The sequence below is a fragment of the Neophocaena asiaeorientalis genome, unplaced genomic scaffold (assembly GCF_003031525.2).
Source record: "Neophocaena asiaeorientalis asiaeorientalis breed wild unplaced genomic scaffold, Neophocaena_asiaeorientalis_V1.1 scaffold469, whole genome shotgun sequence".
Lineage (NCBI taxonomy): Eukaryota > Metazoa > Chordata > Mammalia > Artiodactyla > Phocoenidae > Neophocaena > Neophocaena asiaeorientalis.
The window spans coordinates 931,788-958,426 of NW_020172691.1; the positions used below are offsets into that span (position 1 = coordinate 931,788).

Genomic DNA, 26,639 nt, shown 5'->3' on the forward strand with positions numbered 1-26,639 from the left:
GGGTGGGGGCGGGGCGGGATGCGTGAGCGACTGATTTGTCAGCATAATAACAATAATAACGTGGTCCCTTCGCACGAATTGCGCTCTCACTCTGGACAATGGGGATACCTCCGTAGACAACATGTCCAGTCATCCTGGAGCAGACATTCTAGGTAAATATCACCAGCTAATATAAATGCTGGAAAGACAATACAATAAAGAGCTGGCCGGGAAAGAATAGGGAGTACTAGAGATGAGGGTTCCTCTCTGACACCCCACTCCCACGTGGCGAGGGGTGGGTCATTCCGCGGCCGCAAAACTCAGAGACGAAGATTTGTGGTCTTCCTAGCTGTGCCAGGCCCTGTTTTTGGCTAAGCTAGAACCACAGTGGACAGCTAGGCAGACCTTGGGATGTTAGTTGGGGAGGCGCACACATAAATGTAAGCATAAATGTAAAATAATCAAAAGGACACAGATTCAATGAAAGATAGCTGGGTGGTTAGGAGATTGCATCTCTGTTTCCTCATCTTTAAAACAGGTTACACTGCTGTCTTACAGAGTTGTTGAAAAGACTAAATGAGATGATATAAAGTGTTGAGAATGGTGTCTGTTTCCAAATAAGCATTTAGTAAATATTAGCCACTTTTTTTTTTCTGCATCACACAGTTTGCAGAATCTTGGTTCCTCTACCAGGGATCAAACCCAAGCCCCCTGCAGCAGAAGCATGGAGCCCTAACCGCTGGACCGCCAGGGAAGTCTCAATATTAACCACTATTTTTTAAAAAAATTTTATTTAGTTTTTGGCTGCATCGGGTCTTTGTTGCTGCACACAGGCTTTCTGTAGTTGTGGCAGGTGGGGGCTACTCTTCGTTGCGGTGCACGGGCTTCTCATTGCGGAGGCTTCTCTTGTTGCAGAGCACAGCCTCCAGGAGCACAGGCTTCAGTAGTTGCAGCACATGGGCTCAGTAGTTGTGGCATGCGGCCTTCAGTAGTTGCGGCATGCAGGCTCAGTAGTTGTGGCGCACGGGCTTTGTTGCCCCGCGGCATGTGGGATCTTCCCAGACCAGGGATCGAACCCATGTCCCCTGCATTGGCAGGCAGATTCTTAACCACTGCGCCACCAGGGAAGTCTCTAACCTCTATTAATTATTATCATTACTTTCAGCATCTGAGACCTGGGACCGCAGAGAACGCTGTAGGTTTTAATTGTGTGTAAACTAAGTGTTAAAGGGCTGTGAGAAAAGAGGTTGTGTTTTAGAATTTTACAACACTTGAATTTGCTCTTGGAAACTAATGTTTTCTGGCCTGGGGGAATGGCCAGATGAGGTGTGTGTGTGTGTGTGTGTGTGTGTGTGTGTGTGTGTGTGTGTTAGAGTCTGGGTAGGTAGGCAGGGATTCATTTATTGAAAGTGTCCTGTAACCTCCGGGAAACAGGAGATGGCAACCTTCCCCTCCTTGTGAGGCTCTCACAGCCTTTAATCTGTCTTTCTTGGGCAGTTGAAGGAAGCCCCCTGCAACCCATTTCCAGGAAGATCCCCAGAGAGGCGGGAAACACCTGGGGCCTATACAGCTGCCCCTAGCAACCTCAGAAAGTCAACAGGATGAAAAGCCAGATAAACACAAGCCACACAACTTGGCTGAAGAAATGTTGACTTTGGCCCCAGCCGCATGGAGATAGGGGCGGCTTGGGGGGAAGCCTCTCTTCCCCCTGGACTCATTTGTTGACGGACTGCCCTGCAGAGGTGGAAGTCTTACCTCTGCAGCTGACACAGGCTTCTGACTGACTCCAGGGTGCTTTCTGCTGCTGTTGAGCTTCCAATTGGGGAACCGATTCCATGGTTTTGCCACATTTTGGTGGCAGACACTAACCTACCACCGTGAGTTTTGAGGATCACGTTACTTGTGAGAGGTGCTGGATGATGAATCACATCAAAACAAAAGGGACATGGGACATCTGTGGTGGTCCACTGGTTGAGAATCTGTCTTGCAATGCAGGGGACGCCGGTTCGATCCCTGGTCGGGGAACTAAGATCCCACATGCCGCAGGGCAACTAAGCCCACATGCCACAACTACTGAGCCAGCACGCCACAACTAGAAAGCCCGCATGAGTGCTGCAACTAAGACCTGACTCAGCCAAAACATATAAATAAATAAATGCAAATTTTAAAAAACCCAAAAAACAAAAGGGACACTATCAGTCGAAACTCTCGGTTTACAAAAGACTGAAGTCATGACTCAAATTAGCTTAAACCAAAAAACCAAAACAAGACACACAGGAAGGGCTAAGGGCTACCTGCTTCAGGTATGGCTGGATCTAGGTGCCTACACAGGGACTTTCCTGGTAGTCAAGAGGTTAAGACTCCATGCTTACAATGCAGGGGGCACGTGTTTGATCCCTGCTCTGGGAACTAAGATCCCACATGCCGTGTGGCACAGCTAAAAAAAAAAAAAAAAGGTGCTTAAACAATGTTGTGAAGGCATGGACTCCTCAACTTCTCTTTCTTTCTAAGATCCGCCCTCTTCTGTTTTGTCTTCATTCTCATTACATTTTTTTTTTTTGCGGTACGCGGGCCTCTCACTGTTGTGGCCTCTCCCGTTGCGGAGCACAGGCTCCGGACGCGCAGGCTCAGCGGCCATGGCTCACGGGCCCAGCTGCTCCGCGGCACGTGGGATCTTCCCGGACCGGGGCACGAACCCGTGTCCCCTGCATCGGCAGATGGACTCTCAACCACTACGCCACCATGGAAGCCCCCATTTTTTTTTTTTTTTAACTGAGGCTCATGGTCCAGACATACAAATGCAAAACAACCACAATGATGCTCCCAGAAGGCTTAAGTCCAGCTGATAGGTGGGGGTGAATGCACAAACGAGGAACAGCAGAGTGGCTAGTATCTAGGGTCAGAGTCTATGTGCGACATGGTCACGCCCTCCAGATCTCAGAGTTGTTGGGTGGCAAAAAATGACTCATGGAAGCTCCAGGCTTCCACTGTATGGCACCATGAGCGACACTGCTTATATTTCAGACAAAGTGCCTGGGATGACTCTCATTGGTCCCACTTGAGTTACATGTTCATTCCCCGAACCAAGCTCTGTGGATGGAAATTCTCTGATTGACGGGGCTAAGTTGATAATGGATCTGTAGAGCCACATGAGCATGTGAGAAGGACAGTCCCCCACAAACATTGGCGTGCCATGTCCAGAAGGGTATGCTGGATCCTAAGAGAATAGAACACAGACACCACTTACAATTGCCCGGCTTTGATGGGGTTTCCAGTAAGGAGATGCCAACCCATTTCCATTGCCACCCCATCCCAGTCCTGGAAACATAAGCACAGGCAGCTCCCCCATCTTCCTGATCCAGGACCAATGTCGAATAATACGCTAGTGTATGGAAGGCCCCTGTTCTGGTTATCCACTCGCGTCCATTGATGGACACTTGGGTTGCTTCCAGGTCTGGGCTGTTGCGAGTAGAGCTGCTAGGAACACTCATGTACAAGTATTTGAGTCCCTGTTTTTAATTCTCTGGGGTGTGCACCTGGGAGTCAATGCCCTGACTCCAGTCTCACCCCCTCTCTCACCCCCTCTGCTGTATCCATGCCGATGACCAGGCAGTACCCGAGTGAAAGAGACACACCTGGACCAAGCTGTTATGTGTGTGCGCCCTGTTCTGCCCACCCGCCACACTGCCTCTCCCTCCCCGCCTTAGCGCTGCCCTGTGGATGCACAGACTTGGTGCGTGACTTCCATTAGAAAGATTCAGTGGGCCTTTGTTGGTTTTTCTCCCCAAAGTGGAGTTCTTTGTGTTGACACAGAGGATGCATGTTGTAGGTGGACATTTGTCTGCATGGACAGCCTGACAGCAGGGTCCCTGGACAAGGGGAACCCACTGGTAGACAGGTGGGTTGGAGGCCAGCCAGCAGCTGTCAGGTTGCAGCCAGAGGATTGCCGAAATCCTGTCTGTCCCTGGCCGGTAAGGAAATGAAGGCAGTATGCAAACAAGAGGCAGAGAGACAGGGATCATTTCTTTTCTCTCTTTTATGTCTTTCTTGTTTTCAGGAGAATTTCACACAACACAAAATTAACTGTTTCGACAGTACAATTTGGTGGGATAGAGAGTACATCCACGATGTTGTATAACCATCAGTCCTGTCTAACTGTGGAACATATTTATCACCCCAAAGGAAACTCCATGCCCATTAGCAGGCACTCCCCATCCCCTCCCTCAGCCCCTGACCCCACCATCTACTTCCTGTCTCTGTGGCTGTGACTCCTCCAGGGACGCCCTGTGAGCAGAATCAGACAGTATTTGTCCTTCTGTGTCTGGCTTCTCTCACTGAGCGTCTCGTCCTCAAGGTTCATCCATGTCATAGCAGGTGTCAGAATCTCCTTCCTTTTCGTGGCCGAGTAATATTCCACTGTATGGATGGACCACACTGTGTTCATCCATTCATCTGATGACAGATATTTGAGTTGTTTCCACCCTTTGTCTATTGTGAATAATGCTGCTATGAACGTGGGTGTACAAGTATCCATTCAAGTCCCTGCTTTCCACTCTCTTCTGTATATACCCAGAAGTGGAATTGCTGGATTTTTGGGTAATTTTTTGTTTAAGTTTTTGAAGAACCACCACAATGTTTTGCACAGCAGCTGCACCATTTTACATCCGTACCTGTGTTTTTGCATTTTGAGAAATTAAAAATAAGCAGAAAGATACATTGAAGAGATTCATTTTTTAGATGCAAATAATCTAGGCATTGCTTTTAATAACATACCAGTTAAAGAGCATTTAAAAAAATCAGCAGGGAATTCCCTGGCGGTTCAGTGGTTAGGACTCCGTGCTTTCACTACTGCCAAGGGCCCAGGTTCAATCCCTGGTTGGGGAACAAGATCCCACAAGCTGTGTGGCAGGGCCAAAAAAAAAAAAAATCAGCAAAACAGGGACTCTTGGCTAGCTTGGCTAGCTTGAGTGGGACATGCAGGGATGGAAAGACGTCTCTAAAAAAAAAAAAAAGTTAAACTAAAGCATACATTAATCAGAGTATTTAGAAAAGAAAAGAGTGATTAGCTTCCAGCAGGATGGTTTCCCGGAGTGCTGTTTCACATAGGAATAGATTGGGACACCAAGAGATGCTTTGCAAATTAAGAGGAGAAACACAGGGGGTTGGACTCTCAGGGTCCTGCAAGGCTGAGGAGCTGGGCTGCGGGGGGGGACTCTAGGAGGTGGGTTCTACCCTCCAGCCACTGCCTTCCAAGGGTAGACGTTGAACAGATCTTGGCAGGGGATACCTTGGTTCTCGCAGGAGTGGAGCAGGGAGAAAATGGAAAGATTGAAAATTTTCCCCCTTCAGGGTCCTTCTAGACCTAAATCTTTCTCCTTGCTTAGCAGTGGGGTTAAACCACGGTCTTCCAACCCCCGCCCCCCCCCGCACTGTGGACAATTTGGGAGGCTGCTTTGGGGGCGTCCTATGCATTGTGGGGTGTTTGGCAGCATCCCAGGTTTTGATGCCAGAAGGAACCCCAGGCGTAACAACCACAAATGTCCCCAGAGATCGCCCAGTGTCCCCTGGGAGTGGGGGGACAAATTGCCCCTGGTTGAGACCCTCTGGGTTTAACCTCTTTAACCAGAATGAATAACCGGATTTGCTCATTAGCATGTTTAAAAAATTAGCATGTTTCGCCTGGGAGAGTCAAGAGGTCCCTTTCGCTTACTGTAGAGATGGGAAAGTGAGGCCGGAGTCGGCTGGGGCCCCAGAGCAGAACTGGAACCAGACCGCATCCTGGTCTCTGGGAACAGGCTCTCCGGTGACACGTGGCAGCAGCAAACTGGACTCGGGGAGTGACTGCGACGGGTGGCGTGTGCCTCTCCGCCTCAGTCTCTTCACTCTGCTGATTTCCCAAAGGGCCCTCAGGGTCGGACTTTTCCCGCCGCCCTGATGGGTCTCGAACCCTCAACTCAGAGCTCGCCCCTCTCTCCTGCCGGTCACGGGAGCAGCGCTCAAGAAAGGGGCGGAGCGTGGCGGAGCGCGCGCGCGCGCTCTTGTGGGGATTGTAGTTCAGGCTCCGCCTCCGCCTCACGCTGACTCCGCCCCTGGAACTACGCTCCCGTCGTGCCCCGCGGCGCCAGGCGGTGAAGAGGCGGGGCAGGCGGGCCGGCTGCTAAGACTTGGCGAAGCGCAGCGCTTCCGCTCGTCTCGTCAGGTAAGCGCACGGCCCCGGGGTCTCGGGCTCTTGCGTCCCAGACTCCCGCGGAGGGCGAGCGGGAGCTGGGGCGGGGGTCGCGGCTGCGGTGGACGCCGGCCGCGCGGGGAGCTAGGGAGCAAACTGGGCCGGGCTCGGGCGGGCGAGGGGAGCGGCGCGTGTGCGTGTGCGCGTGCGCGTGCGCGTGGGGCTGCCGGGCCGCGGGACCCCGCTCTCCGCGCCATCGCCCTTCTGCGCGTGCGCGCGCCCCTGCCGTCCGTGGTGGAGACCCTGTGCCCCAGCTGTTTCCGGCGTGCCTTGCCCAGGGGTCATCGCGGCCAGCCCTCTACCTCGGGGCTGTCCACTGGACTGTCCACTTAGCAGCTTCCCGCCCACTTTGGGGGAAATGCCCCAATCTTTTTGTACGTCCTGAACTTTGATAATCTTTCCTGATACTACTTAAGGAAAGTGTGAGTTTTCAAGACCTTTTAAAATTGTGACCTCGGGTCTCTCCCACACCCCACATGCACGAGGTTCTCGAATTTTCATGCACGAAGGCCCACTTATAGGGTGGCCAGGTTTTGCAAATAAACACGCAGGTTGCCCCCTTAAATTGGAATTTAGTGTAAACAACACACACACATACATATTTTAGAATACGTATGTCCCAGTGATTGCATGGGACACAACAATTATGCTAAAAATTTATCTGATCATCTGGAATTCGAATTTAGCGAAGCGTCCTGCATGTTATCTGCGGACCACACTTTGTTGGGGAGCTTGTCAGAAATGCAGATTTTGGGGCCCTCCCCCTTCTATGGGGCCGAGTCCTGGAAACCGTATTTGAAACCAGCGCCCACCCGGACTGTGTGAGTGTTGGAGACTCCAGCCCTGGCTGTTCCTTCTGCCCAGGGCTCTCCACCCTCCCTCCAGGCCCAGCTCTGGGTCATCGCCTCTGAGGAGCCCTCCTGGAGTCTGCCCGTTGCAGGGCACTGGGCCCCAGAGCCGCCTGTGGATTTTGTCACTTTCTGCCCCAGGCAGCCATGCATGGCGGTGGCCATGGATCCCATTTCACAGTGGGGGAAGCTGAGGGTGGGGTTAGGACAGGTAATACCAGGTCTCAGGAAAACGTGGGCTGGGTGAGGGCTTCGGGCAGGGCTGGGACACACCCAGGGGTGAGATAAGGCCCCTTCCTCTGGTTGGGTGTCACCTTCAGAGCCTGACTCAGCTTGCTGAATAAGCCCCGTTGCCTCCTCGGACCCCAGACCCACAGCCCAGGAGTTCCAGGGCACCCAGTGAGGGGACTGGCTGTTAGGTGTCCTGACTCCCTGGTTCTGCAGACCCTCCAGGGCCTGCCCCACGCAGTTGATCCCTCCCTGAGCCTGGCAGCCGGTGCCCGCCGCAGAGGCTACAACCGTAAATGTAAACAGTTGTGAAAGGGGCTGCCCCCCCCATTGGAGCACAGGCACCTTTATGAGGTGCCCTCGCTGTAGGCAGAGGGAGGTGGATGCACCCAGGGAAGGGCCTGAGCTTGGCGGGAGCAGCAAAGAGCACAGCGGGGAGGGTGGCGCGCAGTGGGGTGCCCAGAGCTGGGGGTGGATGCGGGGCTTCAAGGACAAAAAGAGGACCAGGTCAGCCTCCGAGCGCGCGCATTTAGGTCCCCGCAGACGATGAAGCAAGTCGCTGGGTGGGTCACCCTCTGCGGACCCTGTTTCTCATTTGTAGAAGGGGCTCAGGACCCCCATGGTCCAGGGCTCAGAAGGCAGAGTCGGGGAGCTGCTGGCCACCTGGCCTCAGCGTCAGGTCCTGGCTCTGTCCTCCCAGCCACTTGGCCCCAGGCAAGTTCCTTGGCCTCTAGAAAGGGAACAGCCCCACAGTCTCTGTCCTGGGTCATGGGAAGGAGTCGGGGAGCCTGTTCACGGCAGTGTGAGGACGTGTGGTGGTTCCAGCGCCAGCAGTGGTCACGAGGTGCTGGGCCTCGTTTGGGGCCGGCTGCCCTGGTGACCACCACATGTCCCCCACCACCCGCAAGGAGCAGCAGCTTTCCTGAGATACGATTCACACACTGTGTGGTTCACCCACTTAAAGTGTATGTTTGAGTGTATTCACTATGTTGTGTGATCATCACGTCTGTCTAATTCCAGAACATTCCATCCCCCCAACAGGAACTCTGTCCCCATCAGCAGTCGTTCCCCATCCCCTCCACCAGCCCCTGACAGCCACGAAGCCACTCTCTGTGTCTGTGGATCGGCCTGTTCTGAACGTTTCCCGTCAATGGAATCACACCCTGTGTGTCCTTCTGTGTCTGGCTTCTCTCACTGAGCATCGTGTTCTCAGGGTCCAGCCATGTTGTAGCGAGTGTCGGGGCTTCACCCCTCTTCATGGCTGAGTGATACCCCTGTGTGTGGAGGGACCACGTTGTGTTTATCTGTCCATCTTTCTGTGGACATCTGGGTTGTGTCCACCTTTTGCTGCTGGAATCCTGCCGCTGCAGACATGCGTGTGCGGGTGCCTGCGTGGATGTGTGTTCCAGTTCTCCTGGACACACACCTAGGAGCGGATGGTGGCCTGCTGTATTTAGGCATGCTCCCTGGGAGCCAGCAGCCCGGCCAGCAGTGTCCCAATGGCAGCCCCCTGTATTTGTCATTTGTTTTATTTTGGTCAGACAGAGCTTGCATTCTTGGAGATACAAACGGGACTGTGTCTGTCTTGCCCAGGAGACAATTTTATCTTGCCCGGGAGACAATGGGAGCTTTTGTGGCCTGGGGCAGGCTGTGCAGGCCCTGGCATCCTGGGCACGGTGTGTGCCGGGAGCAGATTCAGAGCCAGTGCCCCGGACCCTCCTGAGGGCCCCGCCTGGCACGGGCGTCATGGGCGCCCGAGGGGCCCGTCCATGCTGGCTGCTTCTCAGAGCTGCCACCTGCGCCCCTGGTCCTGTGCGTTTGCCGAGCTCGTATCGTGAGCTTCGGACAGGCGGTGGTGGGCGAGGACCTACCGTGTCCTCTGGGGGGCCTGTGAGCTGGGGCGCATCACAGGAGCAAAAGCCTCGTCCGGTGGGAGAGGCGGAAGGGGCTGGCCCACTCCGAGACGCCGCCAGGGTGCAGGGCGCAGCAGGCATGGCACCGAGATCCTCTGGGGTCCCGCGAAGGTCATCTGTAGTGCATCTCTAACGTCATCCAAGGCAGCCCTGACCAGTAGGAATATAATGCGGGGCATGTATGTGAGATGAAGCGTTTAGAAGCCATGTTTTTGAAAAGTATGAAGAAACAGGTGAACTTAACGTTAGTAATACGTTTCTTTAACCTGAGACAGGCAGGGTATTCCCACTTCAGCACGTAGTCAACACGGTCGCTCCCCGGTATCCATGGGGAACTGGTTCCAGGACCCCCAAGGATAACAAAATCCGAGGATGCTCAAGGCCCTTATGTAAAACGGTGTAGTGCAGACGGTCCTCGGTATCCGTGGAACACAGAAAAAACTGAGACAGTTTATGTTCTTTCTTTTGTATTAAGTCTCTGAGGTCCGGTGTGCATTCTCCCAACGTGAGACATCTCAAAGCAAAAGGGGGAAAAAGACACCGTAACGAGGGCGGTTTAAACTCTGTGCAAAGCAAGCGTTAGTAGGCCGTGAGTGAGAGCACGACCGCTGATGCGTCTCGCTCGGTTGGACGAGCCTCCAGATTCGGCACGCTCCTGGGACCGACCCTTCGTCCGGCCCAGCAGGCTTCCCGCAGCTCAGGATGATGCCCTGCTCCGGTGTCTGTCCCCGCAGTCGGAGCCCTGCCGAGGATGGACCCCACCCCGGGCGACGTGGAGCCACACAGAGACGCGAAGGCTGGGAGCCCCGAGCGAGAGCCGGCGTGGCAGGCCCTCCCGATCCTGTCTGAGCAGCAGTCCGGCGCTGTGGAGCTGGTGCTGGCCTATGCCGCGCCGGTCCTGGACAAGCGCCAGACCTCACGCCTCCTCAAGGAGGTGTCAGCCGTCCACCCGCTGCCCGCACAGCCTCACCTCAAGAGGGTGCGACCCAGCCCCCGCCCCGGCTGCCCACACGCGCTGGAGATGCTGCTGTGCCTGGCGGGTCCGGCCGCGGGCATGCGATCGCTGGCCGAGCTCCTCCCGCCGCCGGCCGTGGACCCCCGTGGCCTGGGCCAGCCCTTCCTGGTGCCTGTGCCCGCGCGGCCGCCCCTGACCAGGGGCCAGTTTGAGGAGGCGCGCGCCCACTGGCCCACCACCTTCCACGAGGACCGGCAGGTTACCCGAGCCCTGGCCGGGCAGCTCTTCTCGGCGCAGGAGCGGGTGGCGATGCAGGGCCACATGGAGCGGGCCGTGTGGGCCGCGCAGCAGGCGGCCTCGCGGGGCCTGCGGGCCGTGGGGGCAGTGGTGGTGGAGCCGGCCTCGGGCCGCGTGCTGGCCACAGGCCATGACTGCAGCAGCGCGGCCGGACCCCTGCTGCACGCCACCATGGTGTGCATCGACCTGGTGGCCCGGGGCCAGGGCCGCGGCGCCTATGACCTTGCACCCCACCCCGCCTGCTCCTTTGCCCCAGCCGCCGCCCCCCCAGGCGTCCGCGCGGGCTCCGTGCACAAGCTGGATGAGGACGCCGATGGCCTGCCCTACGTGTGCACCGGCTACGACCTGTACGTCACCCGCGAGCCCTGCGCCATGTGCGCCATGGCCCTGGTCCACTCCCGCGTGCGGCGCGTCTTCTACGGGGCGCCCTCGCCCGACGGCGCACTGGGCACCCGCTTCCGCCTCCATGCCCAGCCGGACCTCAACCACCGCTTCCAGGCCTTCTGTGGCGTGCTGGAGGCCCAGTGCCGCCGGCTGGACCCCGACGCATAGGCCCGGCCCGGCCCGGACCTTCCTCAGCCTCCCTCATGTTGCCAGGGGCTGCCGGCCCGTCTCGGCTTGGGGACACTCGCGCTGTTGCTGCCGGCGCGTGGGGTGCATGCCTGTCTGGGTGAGCTCTTCTCCGGGCTTGGGCGTAGCAGGGCTTCAGCCAGGCCGAGTAGCCGGGCAGCTTCAGACCTGGGCCTCTGGGGCCACCAGGATTGTGTCTCCTTTTCTCAGGTGTCAGGAAACAAATCTGACGTGTGAAAATAAACAACTGAAAACCAGGTCGGTGTCTGGGACTTCCCTGGCGGTCCAGTAGTTAGGGCTCTGTGCTTCCAGTGCAGGGGGCACAGGTTCGATAAGATCCCACGTATCAAGCGGTGCGGCCAAGAGAAAAAAAAACCAGGTTGTTGTATGTTGACAGAGGAGCGAGGGTCCCTGGATCGGGGTGGCTGCTTCCGCCGACACCTGGGCTTGTACTGGAGGGGGCACGGGCTGTGAGCTTCTGAGCCACGTGTGGGCAGAGCGGGGCCCCCGGAGTCTGGAAGGCTGTGGCTGGACTCTGGGGAGGAGCCCGCCCAGCCTGGACTCAGCTGACCACATCAATTTCCCGTCCTTCGCAGGTGCCCACGGGGTCCCCAGAGGGGCCCTTGGGCTCTTCCAAGGCGGGTTAGCACTAGGACCCATGTGCGAGGGGCTCGGAGCAGCCCGTTTGTCCATCCAGCAGATACACGTTGACTGACCACACAGTGCCACAGGGCCCTGAGACATCCGTGCCCTGAGCCCCCGCTCCAGCCCCCAGCCCGGGGATGCTCCCAGCCCGTGGGGACAGGGCAGGGGGGCTCGGCCAGAGCCGGAGCAGTTGGCAGACAGTGGGGCCTGCAGGCAGGAGGGCAGGGCCAGGCCGGGCTGAGGGTCCTGGTGGGGCTCTCACTGAGCAGGGGGCCGGGGGGTGGACCCAGGGAACTCTTGGTCACTGGATCCTTCCCACCTGGACCACCTCCAGGCAGGGCTCCCCCACCCACTCTGGTGCCAGGCACAGGGGGCAGTGCAGGGCCAGCTGTACTGTGACGGCCAGGTGGGCGCTAGGCGTGGCCACATTGCCTGGCCCGTTTCCTGAAGATGGCACCATCTGCCCACAGGGCCCTCGTGGAACAGGTGAATTCAGCTCAGTTACACGCCTCGGTGGTGTCTCCTGTGAGGGGCTGCTCTGTGACATGGGCTCCTGGGCTCCTTCTGGGCAGGGCCGCTGGGTGCCGGGTCTGTCCCCTGGCGTTTTACTTGGATTGCAGTGGGGTCCTTGGCCTTGCAAGACTCACAAGGGCAAAACCGCAGACCAGAGAGGTTGTGTGGTTTGCCTGAGGTCACACAGCAATGAGCATGGACCCATTTATCGGTGATTCAGAGATTCTTTGTGGCCACAGGAGGTGCTCAGAGCCATCCGTGGATAAAGGGGAAGGTAGGGGGGTGGGGGAGATGAGGCAGGAGGGCAGTGGGGGTGGGTTGCCGGGATCCTCTGGCCTGATGCCTCCCCTTGCATAAGTGCCAGGCTGCCTGGGGGGCTCTGAGGTGAGGTGGTGACTGGGATCGCATGTTCAGGGCTGGGCCAGCCTTTGGGCCAAGAGCCCAGATACCCCTGTGGACAGTTTGGTGGTTAGGACGGTGCCCGCGGTAGCCCTCTGGGTCTGCAGCTAGCGTTGGGGTCACCCAGCAGACATGGGGACCCCCTGACTGTGACTGTCTCCCCTCCAGGTGGCTGCAGGCTTCTGCCCCTGCCCTGTCTTCACAGCGGAAATGTCAGGTGAGTCCTGGCCGCGCCGCACAGCGAGGGTTCCGGCTTCTCCATCTCTCTGGGAAGCGCTCGGGCGCTGGACGCTGTGCTGCGGGCAGGATCACGTCCCTATTGAGGCCCGTGCAGTGCCTGCCATGGCAGCACGTGCGCTAAAATGGAGCCATACAGAGATGAGCACGGCCCCTGTGCCGGGGGACACGCGAGACCAGAAAAGTTTCGTGTTGAAAACCATGAAGTCTGGACCCCGGGACCCTGGAACAGGAAGGACCCTATTGCAGATGTAACTTAATTTGAGGTCCCAATGGAATAGGGTGGCCCTGATGTCTCATGGCAGACGTCCTAAGAAGGAGGAAATGTGGGCACAGACACACAGAAGCCAGGGAAGATGGGGGCGGACACTGGAGGGACGGGTCCACAAGCGCAGGACGCCTGGAGCCCCCAGAAGCTGGAAAGGGCAGGAAGGACCCTCCCCTGGAGCGTGTGGAGGGAGCGTGGCCCTGTCACACCTGGATCTCAGTCATCTGGTGTCCAGAATGGAGATGGATAAATCTCTCTTGTGTTAAGCCCCCCAGTCTGTGGTCATTTTGTTACAGCCGCCCCGGGAAGTTCATATGTCCCGAGTGCCAGAACCTTCCCTGGAGTCAAAGGTGTGAATGGCACGTGGGCCCTGTCATGGAGTCTGTGTGTGTTCCTGTGACTTCTGAGAAATCACCACAAACTCAGTGATTTAAAATAAAATTTGTGCTCTGACAGTCCAGAGGTCAGGAGTCCGACTGGGGTCTCACGGGGCTGAATCCAGGTGTGGGCAGGGCTGGTCCTGCCGGAGGCTCCAGGGGAGCAGTGGTTCCCGCCTTTTCCAGCTTCTAGAGGTGCCGCATCCCTGGCTCGCAGCCCCTCCTGCATCCTCACAGCCAGCAGTGCAGCATCTCCCATCTCTCTCTGCATCTGCTCCTCCCGCCTCCCTCTTATAAGGACCCTGTGATGACGCTGGGCCCCTCGGGGAATCCAGGGTCCTCCCCATCCCAGGGGCCTTAACTTAGTCCCACCTGCAAAGTCCCCTCTGCCCCGTGAGGTGACATGTCCACAGGTCCTGGGACCAGATGGGCGCATCTTTGGGGCCGCTACAAGCTGATTGCAGTGTGGGTTTTGTTCTGGCCCCTGTGTCCCTGCAGAAAAGGAGAACAACTTCCCCCCGCTGCCCAAGTTCATCCCCCTGAAGCCCTGCTTCTACCAGAACTTCTCTGATGAGATCCCTATCGAGCACCAGGTCCTGGTGAAGAGGATCTACCGCCTGTGGCTGTGTGAGTGGACAGGGCAGGAATGGGGGGCCACCTGCACCACCCAGGGACCCAAGCCTGGGACAGGGGCAGGCTAGGAGGCCGCCCTGCACCCGGGCGGTGAGAGCCTGAGGGTTTGGTGCTAAAGCTCCTTTCTGCTGAGCTCGTGTCCGGTGTGGATGGAGCAGGTGGCGGGGCTGGGCCCTCTGGACCCTTCTCTGGCCTCGGGGTCCCTGCACTCATGGGAGCTGCCGTCCAGGGGTGGGGGGGTGTCCCGGCTCAGCTCCTCTCTCCCACTTCGCCCCTCCCCACAGTCTACTGCGCCACCCTGGGCGTCAACCTCATCGCCTGCCTGGCCTGGTGGATCGCCGGCGGCTCGGGAGCCAACTTCGGTCTGGCCCTGGTCTGGCTGCTGCTCTTCTCCCCCTGCGGCTACGTGTGCTGGTTCCGGCCCGCATACAAGGCCTTCCGGTGAGTGGGGCGGGCGGCCTGCACCCTCCAGGGGCCCTCGGGGAGTGTCTGGTGCTGACAGCCCCAAACTGAGGGGAACAGGCTACCTCACCGTGTGCGCTCCCCTCCGTGCCCAGCCCCGCGTGGGCTGCATCCTGGTCTGCATCTGCCGCCGGGCCCAGGCGTGAGCTCCACCCCCTCCTCTTGTCCAGTTTGGATGGCACTTTATATCGGGTCTGCAGGCAACGGCCCACGGGCCAAAACCAGCTGCTGCCTGTTTTGTTCACTTCTAATAATTTTATTGAGATAATATTTTTACATATTATCCAGCTCACCTGCTTAACCGTTCAGTGTTTCTAGTATCTTCACAAGGTTGCACAACCACCACTGTCTAAAACCCCAAAGAGAAACCTCGTGCCCATTAGCATCCCCCCATCCCGCTCCCCAGCCCCCGACAACCATGAACCTGCTCTCTGTGTCTGTGGATCTGCCTGTTCTAGACGTTTCCTGTCTGTGGAATCACACACTGCATGTCCTTCTGTGTCTGGCTTCTCTCACTGAGCATCGTGTTCTCAGGGTCCATCCACGCTATAGTGAGTGTCGGGGCTTCACCCCTTTTCGTGGCTGAGTGGTGCCCCCGTGTGTGGAGGGACAGCAGGTTTTGTTTTGTTTTGTTTTGTTTAATAATATCGTGGGGTTTTTTTTTGGCTGTGTTGGGTCTTCGTTGCTGTGCTCAGGCTTTCCTTAGTTACAGAGAGCAGGGGCTACTCTTCGTTGGGGTGTGCGGGCTTCTTATTGCGGTGGCTTCTCTTGTTGACGAGCACGGGCTCTAGGCGCACGGGCTTCAGTAGTTGCCGCACAAGGGCTCAGTAGTTGTGGCTCAGAGGCTCCAGAGCACAGGCTCAGTAGTTGTGGCGCGTGGGCTTAGCTGCTCCGCGGCATGTGGGATCTTCCTGGATCGGGGCTCAAACCCGCGTCCCCTGCATTGGCAGGCGGATTCTTAACCACTGCGCCACCAGGGAAGTCCCCCCACAGCTGTTTATCCATCATCCGTTGATGGGCGTTTGAGTTGTTGCCACCTTTTGGGTGCTGTGAATCTTGCTCTGTGAGTTCAACCCCAGCCAGCCCCCTGCTACTCAGGTGTGTGCCATGTTTGCCCCTGGAAGGTCCCTGAATCCAAGACTCAGTGGGAGTCATACAGGGCCCCTGGTGCCCTCTTGGGGGCGAGAATCAGAAACCTGCTCACATGTGCTGAAGCAAAAGGGGCCTGTTGCTTGAGGCCCCAGGCTGGCTGGTGTGACCGTGCGCGGGAACGGGGACCCCCGAGGGCTTCGGGGACTGCCTGGGAGCAGCCCTGAGCTACGCGAGCATCCCTGCCTCCCCCGCCCTTCCTCTGCTTTGGGTCCCCCGGCGCCTGCCCTCCTTTCATGAGCCGGAAGCGGCCTGGGTGAGCCCCGTGCAGCCTCCCTTGTCCGGGGCAGCAGGCATGGGTCCAGCATGCAGAGCACCTCAAATCCACGATGAACCTCCCTTGGGCCACGCGGGTGCGGGCATGTCCTTAGGACGCAGGAGGCTCTTAAACTTCCCAGGAGGAGTGTGTCTGGGTGACGTCCTCTGGGAAGGGCAGTGCTGGGCCCCTCCTGACGGGAACTGCAGGGGAGGGGCCGTGCCACTCCTGCAGCCTCTGCCTCTTCCTTCTCGGCCTCAGTAATGGCTGTTTTCCTTTCCTCCAGATCTGACAGCTCCTTCAATTTCATGGCGTTTTTCTTCATCTTCGGAGCTCAGTTCGTCCTGACCGTCATCCAGGCTATTGGCTTCTCGGGATGGGGCGCATGGTGAGCAGGGCCCCCGAGAGCCCGCAACGAGCGGGGTCAGCTCTGGGACCACGAGTCACTTGCTCGTACCGTTAGTGCAGGCTGAGCTCTGTGACGAGGACCCCAAAACTCCGACAGCTGACACAGGGCTGACGTTTGCTCCTTGCTCTCGTCAACCCTCCAGGGAGCTGCCGGCTCCGGGGGCCGGGTGTGGCAGATCCGCCCACCTTCTGCTGCCTCATGCGTGGTCACCCGGCCCCAGGAGGATCTGGGAAGCGTGGTCCATGGTGTGTCTGCGGGGTGGGAGAGCAGCTCGAGGGCCTGCCCTGAGCGGCCACCTGTGCCTAGGCCTACCATCTAGGGGGTGAGCCGTTTTCCATTTGTTTGCTTTTGGGGTATCATACGACGTTTCTGTGGCTACTGTAACAAATTACTCCAGATTTAGTGACCTGAAATGAAAGAAACTTATGTCACATTCTGGAGGTCAGAACTCACTTTAACCTGTGAGTGGGCAGGGCTGGTCCTTCCGGACGCTCCAGGGCAGCATCTGTTTCCGCCTTTTCCAGCTTCTAGAGGCGCCGCCTCCCTGGCTCCCGGCCCCTCCTCCATCCTCACAGCCAGCAGCGCAGCATCTCCCGTCTCTCTCTGCCTCTGACCCTCCCGCCTCCCTCTTATAGGGACCCTGGGATGACCCTAGGCCCCCCGGGGAATCCAGGGTCATCCCTGTCTCAGGGGCTTTAACTTAATCCCACCTGGAAAGTCCCTTTTGCCACCTAAGGTGCCACATCCGCGGGGCCCTGGAGAAGGACGTGGCAGTGTCGGGGCAGCGGGTCCATCTGCGGCAGGCAGTGCCCAGAGGCGGCACTGGGCGGTTGCTCTTCCTGCCTCATGTGCCGCCTGGCGTGTCCCCGCATCTCTTGGTAGAATATCTCGGCGTGTCGGGACCTTGCCCGTGTGAGTGGCGGGGAGTCTTCTGGGTCACGCCCTCTGGTGGATCTTCTGGCTCCTGGGTGGGGGGCGCCTGTTGCCATTGCCTTCTAGGTGTCCGTCCCCGTCACTCTGCCGTGTCCGCGGGGATGGCCGCCACGTGCCCTTGGCAGTGGTGAGCTGCGCGCGCTCTTTTTCTTGAGGCCCCGCTGAGGTTGCACGGCCTCTCGGTGTCCGTTTGCTGCCGGGCCTTCACCCCTCCCCAGGATGGAGCCTGTCACCCAGGGTCATCTCCAGGGTGCGTCTCTCCGGGTTCCTGACATTGCTCCCTCCCCGCATGGTGAGCAGACCCTGAATGCTGGGCCTCCTCTCAGCCGATGCCTTCCCAGATGCGGGTGTGGGGTCCTCAGGACCACCCCAAGTGCAGGGATTCACTGGGTGACCCCCAGGCACGGCCGAGACCCCAGATCCAGCGGGAGAGTAGGTGCCCGGGTGGACTCCACGTTTGCATAGGCGGTGTTGGGACGGGGAGCCCCCGAGGTCTGGTTCCAGACGTGGCCTCACACTGGCACCCAGCCGCCTTCTGCCTGGCCCCCCATCGCCGTGGTTTCTGCGCGGACGGGCAGGGCGCACACCTTCATTGGGGCCCAGCCTGCAGAAAGGGAACATCGGAGCCGACCTTCCCACCTCCCATGGGGGCCTCCCCAGCTGGTGACCTCACCTCGCGCAGGGGCTGCCCCGAGATGTTGCCCTTGTCTGGGAAGTCGTGGGGAGGGGGAGGGGGGTAGTAATAACAACGGTGACAGTGCTCCTGGGTGTGCAGGGAGTCTTGGGCACCTCCCAAGGGCTGGCTCATTTGCTCCCCTTGAAGGGGTCTCCTGACTTCCTAGTCTGCAGACAGGGGGACAGGCATGGATGGGGGCAAGGGTTAGGGTCAGGGTTAGGCTCCGTACCTGGTACCCAAGGCCCTCCCCTTCCTGCCGGTATGGGCAGCTGTCCTGGCTCTGGTCCCGTACGGGGACCCCCGGGCTCCACAGATGTGGGGGAGTAGATGGCGCCTGGCCCGGGGGCCGCCTCAGGGCTCAGTGCTGGGGCTGGGGCCGAGGAGCTGCAGCTCTGCCTGTCTGCATTCACCCTGACGGGCCAGCCTGGGCTTCCCCCGCCTGGGGTCTGCCCCGCTGCTGAGCCTCCCCGCCCGGGGTCTGCCCATTCCTGGGGTCTCCTCCTGGCTGGCTGGGGTCTCCCTGTTCCCGGGGTCTCACCCTCCTGCCCAGGTGGCCACAGTCCCGCAGGTCACCTCCAGGGAGCGAGTGGACCACTCAGGGGTCAGCGTGTGGAGCCTCGGGGATGCCTTCCGGGGGCATCGGCTCCCAGCCAGTCCCGGGCCCGCAGGTCTGTCCCTCCCTGCTCACCCCAGACGCTTCTCTGTGAGTCCGTGCAGGAGGCGGACTTTTAAAACCTCTGAGACGTCTTATACATAAAAGGCCGCGATGCTGCTTTGCGCCAGGAAACCAACAGTGACCCCAGCACCTCAGGTGCTCAGACGTGTCCTTCCTACCCTCTCGTGACCTCACGTGGGGCTCCTTAGAGATTCACGGACCCGGGGCAGAGCCCGCCGCCCACCACTCAGCCAACTCCCCGCCCACATCTGACGTCCTCGCCTCGACCACACATGGCGGGTGCAGTGCTCTTACCCACCTGCAGGTGTCACAGGTTTCCGCAGTGTTTCCGTGACAGGTCTTTCCCCTCGGGGAGCCCTGTGGGTTGTTAACGTTTGGCCTTTGCGGTTGGTTCACATCAGACTCCAGGTGAGGTGTGAACGCCTCTCTGATCTGGGAGCTCGACGGTCTGTAGTCTCCATGGTAGGGGCTTTATCTAGGTGCCTTCACAGCCAGAAAGGCAACCTCTTAAGCGCATGATTCAGTGGTTTTCAGTGTATTTACAAGGATAGAGGTTCATCACCTCTATCCAATTCCAGAACATTCCATCACCCCAAAAAGAAGCCCGTCCCCATCATCAGTCACCCACACCCCCTCCCCAGCCCCTGACAACCACGCATCCCCTCTCTGTGTCTGTGGACTTGCCTATACTGAACGTTTCCCATCAGTGGAATCACACTCTGTGTGTCCTTCTGTGTCTTGCTTCTCTCACTGAGCGTCGTGTTCTCAGGGTCCGTCCACGTGGTAGCGAGTGTCGGGGCTTCACCCCTTTTCGTGGCTGAGTGATGCTCCCGTGTGTGGAGGGACACGGTATGTGTGTCCATTCACGGACACATGGTGGACGTTCGGGTTGTGTGTGCCTGTCTGTTATTGCTAGTCGTTCTGCTGTGCGGTTTCTACAGGTATCTGTGTGAATGTGTGTTCTCATTCCTCTTCCACCTGGTGGTGGAATTGCTGGGCAACACAGTAACTGTTTAGCTGTCTGAGGAGCTGCCAGGCCCTCCCATAGCCTTTGCAGGCTGCACCCCTGTGCTGTCCTTTTGCACCTTCTGTCCCCATATCCCTGGCTCTGTCCCCTCGAGCTCCTGGCCGAGTGGCCTTGGGGGGGCACCTGGCCTGGCACCCTCGTGTCCCTGCCGCCTTGTCTCCAGGCCTGTCATCCTCCCTGCCCTCCCCCCACTGCCGCTTGCCTTGGCTGACCCACCTGGTGGGTGCAGCAGGCTCTGCACATCTGTCCGTAGCTGGTCGAGGCCGGTTTATCACCCACTGTCCTGAGTGGGTCACCCTGGGCTGTTGGTGATACTGCTCTCTGGAAGCTCCGGCTGCTGGTCCCTCTGGGAGTCTGGGCCATGGAGCAGGTCCGCATCCTACAGCCCCACCCTCCCCAGTGGCCAGGATCCATGGCCCCAGATCCGATGCGAGATCATTGGTCCCCAGAGGGGCCCCTCCCCCAGCAGAGCCAGCCCTTCCTCCCCTCCTGGGAGCCCACAGGACAGCATCCAGCCCCCCACTGGCCCAGCCCCATCTGCCTGTCTACCTACCTGAGTCCCGCAGCCACCCGGCTGTGCTCATACCCCTCAAAGTGCAAAGCAGCGTGTTCTGCTGTCCTTGTTTGTACACAAGGACGTCTCTCCTGGTTTCACAGAGGGGCGAGGCCTGTTTGTGTGTGCCTGCAGCGGGTTGCATACATCTTATAAACTCTCTCAGGATGGATACATAGTAGATGAGCTACACCAGTTCCCTGTGGGCTGGGGAGGGGGTCGGCAGGAGAGAGACTGTCTATTGTGTGTGTTTTTTTAATTTCCTGAATCTTGAACAGTGCGGTGTCATTACTTGCTAAGAAGAAACATTGTCAAAAACACCCTATTTCCTGCCTCTCCCTCCCAGAGACCAGATGGGTGTTCTTCCGCATGTGGACTAGGGACGTACCCAGAGACCACCAGCTTTTCTCTTGTTTTGCTGTCTCCTTAGCAAACTGACGTTCCAGTCATTCCCAGCCAGTGGGCGTTTACAGGTTACCCTCAGCTTTTCTTCTTACAAACAATGGCCGTGGCATAAATTTTTACAAGTGAAATAGCTGGGGGAAAAGGAATGAGCGCTGGGGCTTCCCTGGTGGCGCAGTGGTTGAGAGTCCGCCTGCCGATGCAGGGGACACAGGTTCGTGCCCCGGTCCGGGAAGATCCCACATGCTGCCGGGCGGCTGGGCCCGTGAGCCATGGCCGCTGAGCCTGTGCGTCTGGAGCCTGTGCTCCACGACGGGAGAGGCCACAACAGTGAGAGGCCCGCGTACCGCAAAAAAAAAAAGAAAAAGGAATGAGCACTTAAGTCTTGTTGTAGGTCACACCCCATTGCCCTCCAGGAAGGGTGCACCCCACACTGACAAAGTAGTGTCTGTTTCTCCATTCCCTCACCATGTTTGGCGGGACGATGGTGTGAGAACGAGACTTTTTCTATCTTGCACATCTTTGTTGGTGGGTTCGAGCATCGCTTCCTAAGATTGTTGCTCCTTGTGAATTGCCCATTTTCTCTGCCGGTCATTTACCTTTTTCTTGTTGATTTATTGGAGCTCTTTACATATGAGGGATGGTGGGCCCTTGTCTGACGGTCATGCCGGCTCCCACACGCTCTCTCGCCCCTTGCAGTGGTTGGCTGGCCGCTATTGGGTTCTTCCAGACCAGTGTTGGGGCCGCCGTGGTCATGCTGCTTCCGGCCATCATGTTCTCCATGTCGGCCGCCATGATGGCCATCACGATCATGAAGGTAACTCCTCTGGGTCCCGAGACATCCCACTTCCTCTCTCGCATCCTGTGTCCTGACCTCCCAGCCCCGGGGGCTCGTCTTACCCTGTTTTGGGAGCAGGAGACTGAGCATTGGGAAGTGAAGTGAGCCCTGTCAGCAGGGCACACCCTCTGTGGTCCGGACCCTCGACTGCTCAGGCCAGGGCCCTGCCGACCTGCCCACATGGCCTTCCAGGGAGGAGGGACTTGGGGAGACAGTGCCCTGTGGCCGATGGTGACCACTGCCTGCCAGAGCCCCTAGCACGCGTGTCCCAGAGGGTGGTCCACACTGCCAGTTCAGCCACCACCGGCCACTAATCGCTGTTTACGGTCAAATCCAAATTGAGTAAAGTTAACTAAAACTAAAAATTCCTTGCGTCCATCGCACCCACCTCCTCCCGAGCGCTCAGGCTGTGAGGGTCTGGCGCCGACCAGCTCCACCATCACGGGCTCTCCTTGGACAGCCCCACTCCAGGCGTTTGGAGGCTTCCAGTGGGAACGTGAGCCCTATAGTCTGGGGGCATCGGCTGCACGAGGGTTGTCCTGGGGCCATGTGGAAACTGACGGGTGATGAGGCTGATGGTGTGTCCACCTGGCCTTCCCGGTGGTGACCCTCTCGGCCGTGCCCCTCCTGTGCGCCCAGTTCCGCTGCTCAGGGAAGCCAGCCCTACCCACAACTTTTTTTTTTCTTTTTTTTTTCCCCATGCTGTGGGGCTTGTGGGATCTTAGCTCCCTGACCGGGGATCGAACCTGCACCCTTGGCAGTGAAAATGCAGAGTCCTGAGCACTGGACCGCTGGGGAAGTCCCTGAAAGCTGGGTTTTGAGTCCCTTCCAGCCTCTGTGCCGTGGGATCTCAACTGTTTTGTCAGGTTTTGAGGCCTGCACTGTTCCGGAGCTCTGGGTCATCTGGAAGGACAGAGGGGTGCCTGCTCCTCCGTGTTTGCCCCTGAAGTCCCCTGGCTCTATGGATGACCCGAAGGGGGCAGGAGGAACCAGCAGAAAGCAGACCCCGGGAAGCTTGGGGAGATGCTGGGACGAAGGCCGTGCAGGGACAGCTGCGGTTCCACCAGGAACGTCTCAGCAGCAGACGGGAGGGGTTCCGAGCTGAGCGAGTCCTCCAGAGCAGAGCTGCCCCATCGGGGTCCCCAGCACTGCCCCGGTTTGGGGGTTCGCCGGGAGGCCATTGCACAGGAGAAAGATAAAGGACAAAAGCGTCAGCTTCACTGCTCAGTAGCCTCAAGTTAAAACAAATGCCATCTTCTCAGTTAGTGGATTTGCTGGGACTTCCAGAAATAGCCCAGCCCCGTGTCCGAGCGGCCCAGCCTTCCTGCATGGTGGGGAGGAGGCAGTGGTCCGTCCCCAGAGGTCTCTGCTGAGGAAGTCATTGCAGAGATGCGCTTGGCAACACGGGGGCCCAGGGCCTGATGTGCCCCGGGGGTTGAGTCACCGGGTGGTCGCCAGGCTGCAGACCTGTCCTGGACGAGCCCCTTTCTGCTGGGGCGGCGGAGACCCTCGGACGGGCAGGCAGTGGTCACAGCGCAGGCGTGCCCTTCAGAGCCCCCCACCCCCACCCCGTCTCAGCTTCTGCGCTTTTCCTAAAGTTCCTGCAGTTTGTCATCTGTTTAAGAAAAGCCCCGCCTCAAACCCAAGTGGGTCTCTCCACCGTCCTTTCTTCCACCCCCCGCAGGTGCACAGCATCTACCGCGGGGCTGGCGGGAGCTTCCAGAAGGCGCAGACAGAGTGGAGCACAGGCGCCTGGCGGAATCCACCGTCCCGGGAGGCCCAGTACAACAACTTCTCGGGGAACAGCCTGCCTGAGTACCCCACCGTGCCCAGCTACCCGGCCAGCGGCAGCCAGTGGCCTTAGGGGGAGTCCGGCGGCCCCGCTGCCCGCCCTCCACCGGCCCACCTGCCCCTCGCCATCCACTCCCACTGCCCTGGGTTTGGTGAGGCCCCACCGCCAGCCGGGACGGCAGACCCGGGGGCTCTCGGGGACCCACCCCCGCATTCACCTCACTCCTGAGAGCAGGGCTCCCTGCGAGCTCTGCCCAGAAGCTGTCCGGCCGCCGCTGTCCAGCAGAAGGCCACCCCCTGTGGTCCTGAATGCGTTTAGTCCCCGTGACGTCCACTGTGCTGCAGCCACACTCTCTCCCCTCGGGGTCTCGGGGGGCTGACCCGGGCCTTGCAGGTCAGAGGTGGGCCGGCTGCCCCCTTTCCAGAGCTGCTGACGCGGAGAAGGGCCCCGGCCTTGTGTCCACCCTTCCCGGCCTCCATCCGGCCTCCATCTCGGCCCAGCTTCCAGTAAGAGGGAAAGAGGGAGGCCTTCCCAGCACCAGGTTCCGGTCCCTGATGGGAGACGGAGGGGCTTGACGGTAGCCGGATCCTCCATGCGTTTGCCCTCTTGTGGACTTGCCGCCTCAGTGCCATGATCTGAGCTTCACCCCGTCTGGCTGGCTGTCCATCTGTCCATTGGCAGCTTACCTCCAGTCCCCCTGCCCGTGGCCACGCTCATTCCGAGACGCTCTCATCTCCCCCGGAGGGGTCTTAGAGCTGGGACCCTCAGGCAGGACCTCGTCAGATCTGACACCTGGGACCAACTCGCTCTGCGGGGAAGGGGAGCCGCCGGTCTGTCCCCGATGGAAGCGGACGGGAAACCAGACGCATCTCCGCAGAGCGCTCGCGCCAGGCCGAGCGCTGGGCCCGAGGCTCGTGGGCTGCCGTCCACGCAGCCCTCCGGGGGGCCGCGGGACCAGGAGTTGGAGTCCCTGAGGGGACAGAGGAGAGTGACAAGTCTGTGCCTTATTAGGAATCTGAACCCGCTCCTTCGCTCTGCCCTCCGGTCCTTCCAGCTCCTTCCCAGACAAGCAGCCTGCACCTGTGTGAGTGGATGGGCCCCCGTCCAGGCTCCCGGGCGCCCCGGACGCTGCCCCTCGGCTCCTAGCCGCCCAGCCCTCGGGGCAGGACGCCCTTCCTGTCGCACCAGCTGGCCCGCCCCCCACGCCTCTGCCTGCTTGCTTGGCTACTCGTGCTGACCACCCCGCGGTGCCCGAAGGTGGCTGCGAGAAAGCGCCTGGGTCTGGGACCCTAATGGGCCCCTGAGATGGCGTCCTCAAGGCCGCCTCCCGTGACGGAGGCGTGCGCCACTCTCCCCGTGGGGCCGAGTCTCGCGTGAGCGGGGCGCCACCAGTGACGGGCGATGAGCAGGCGTCAGCCAGCCCGGGATCGCCCACAGCACCCACCCCCACCCCGTTCCTCGCTGTGTGCGTTGTGGTTTTTGTTACGTGAGAATATCCAGGAAATAAAGACATCCTTTCTGCATCAGAGGAGCCTCCGTGGGGGCTGTTTTTGGCGCCATGTGGTATCACCTCCGGGGCCTTCCTCCCCTGGATCCCAGCGCCCACGGCCTCAGGTGGGATAAACCAGGACCAGGCTGTGCACTGGGCGGAGTGCCGTCCACGCTGCCGGCCGCCCCTGCCCGCTACCCTGCCCCACCTACCGCGGAACCTCACCCGCAAGCCATGTCCCTTCGTGTTCTTGCTTTCTGTCACATTTTCTTCATGCTCAACCGCTTTCATCTGAAAAAGAAAATTTGCAGGAAGTAAGACACCAGCGCCACTTGCCGTGAAGGAGACACGAGGGCTGAAGTGGCTGAGATAGGAGCGGTGTGGGTCTGCAGAGGCCCCAGCCCGGCTCACGGGGGGCCCTGGTGGTGGAGTGGACACAGGAGAGCGGCGGCGGGTCTGTTACCTCACGGACACGCGGGGAAGGAAACGAAGTCAGCAGAGAGGAGGCAGACGGAACCCAGAGCAAGTGGCGTGGGTTTCCTTGCGTCCCCCCAAGTTCACGTGAAGTCCTGACCCAGCACCTCAGAGTGGGACCTGTGTGGGAACGGGGTCTTTGCGGGAATAGTTAGTTAAGGGGAGGTCACACAGAAGCAGGTGGTCCTAACGCAGTAGGACTGGTGTCCTTAAGAGGGGGCCGTTTGGACACACACGGGGAGGGGCCATGTGAAGGCAGAGGCAGAGATGGGGTGAGGCCGCTCTGAGCTTCTGGGGAACCCCGGAAGCCAGGGGAGAGTGGGGGCGGAGGAAGGCAGGTGGTCCCTGGGCAGGAGCCAGCCTGGGACCCCGGATCTCGGGCTCTGCCCTGCCGAGCTGAGGGGATACACGTGTGTGAGCCGCGCTGTCTGCGGTGCTGGGTCGCGGGCGGTGTAGGGCTCACCTGTCGGTGTGGGGGACGTGGGTCTGGGGAAGGGCATCTGCGTCCTTGGCTCAGAGGTGACGGGGACACAGGACAGGGTGGAGGTGAGGGGACCAAGGCCAGGTCGAGAAGGGGACCGTCTGCTGGGGTGGCCGTGATGGGACCACTGACCTGGGACCTAAACGAAGGATTTATCCCTCCCGGTTCTGGATCCAGGTGTGGCCGGACCGCACTCCCTCCAGACTCCAGGGGAGGGTCCTTCCTGCTTCTCCGACCCTCAGGGCGCTCCAGGCTCTGCCTCTGTCCTCACAGCCTTCTCTTCTGTCTCTTACGAGGAAACCATCCTTGGATTTGGGGCCCACCCCACATCCGGCATGATCTCAGCTGGATCCTTACCTTTAATACATCTGAAAAGACCCTGTTTCCAAGTAAGGTCACAGGTTCCGGGCCACCGCTCAGCCCATCCAGGGAAAGAGAACCGAGGCTGCACCGAGGGGCTTGGCTTTGGGGATGGGTCCCTGGGATGGACGAGAGCATCATTCACGGGGGAAGGGGTGCAGGTGAGGGTGGGGGCACGGCACCTGCAGATGCCCGTGGGAGCCTTCCTGCAGGGGAGGCTGGGCTGAGGGCATCCTCAGTGGGATCCGAGGGGAGGGGCTGACCTTGGTCAGGAGCAGCGACAGGTCACCTCTGGTGACAGGAGGCCGGCGGACCAGGCAGGTCCTGCAAATTGTGAGTAGTTGATAGCTGACAGCTTCTCACCAGCTGTCCTCCAGCTCGGGGTCCCCTGGGCACTGTGAGCACTGGGGTTGGAGCATCTTCTGAGGACCGTCTGGGGTGCTGCGGGGTGTGGAGCAGCCTTGCTGGCCCCACCCCCTTGATGCCAGTAGCCCCCCAGTCGTGATGACCACAGACGTCCCCAGACATGGCCCCATGTCCCCTGGGGGCAGGACCACCCGGGTGAGATCCCTGC

The 26,639-nt window shown here is 59.3% G+C and overlaps 2 protein-coding genes across 4 annotated transcripts; both read left to right on the plus strand.

Moving 5' to 3' along the window:
* The first annotated feature begins 6,100 nt into the window (after positions 1 to 6,100).
* ADAT3 (adenosine deaminase tRNA specific 3) lies at positions 6,101 to 11,386 on the plus strand. Of its 2 annotated transcripts, none has more exons than XM_024740067.1 (2): positions 6,101 to 6,178; positions 9,670 to 11,383. In XM_024740067.1, exon 2 carries the CDS (start codon positions 9,946 to 9,948, stop codon positions 10,996 to 10,998), a length of 1,053 nt encoding a protein of 350 aa, XP_024595835.1. In that variant the 5' UTR covers positions 6,101 to 6,178; positions 9,670 to 9,945; the 3' UTR covers positions 10,999 to 11,383. The 2 variants fall into 2 exon arrangements, with proteins under 2 accessions (XP_024595835.1, XP_024595836.1); XM_024740068.1 differs by having other exon boundaries at positions 6,112 to 6,178; positions 9,929 to 11,386.
* Positions 6,110 to 24,787, plus strand: SCAMP4 (secretory carrier membrane protein 4). Of its 2 annotated transcripts, XM_024740069.1 has the most exons (7): positions 6,110 to 6,178; positions 12,742 to 12,790; positions 13,954 to 14,082; positions 14,373 to 14,529; positions 16,242 to 16,343; positions 21,331 to 21,448; positions 23,154 to 24,787. In XM_024740069.1, exons 2-7 carry the CDS (start codon positions 12,784 to 12,786, stop codon positions 23,331 to 23,333), a joined length of 693 nt encoding a protein of 230 aa, XP_024595837.1. In that variant the 5' UTR covers positions 6,110 to 6,178; positions 12,742 to 12,783; the 3' UTR covers positions 23,334 to 24,787. The 2 variants fall into 2 exon arrangements, with proteins under 2 accessions (XP_024595837.1, XP_024595838.1); XM_024740070.1 differs by lacking the exon at positions 16,242 to 16,343.
* The last annotated feature ends 1,852 nt before the right edge of the window (positions 24,788 to 26,639 follow it).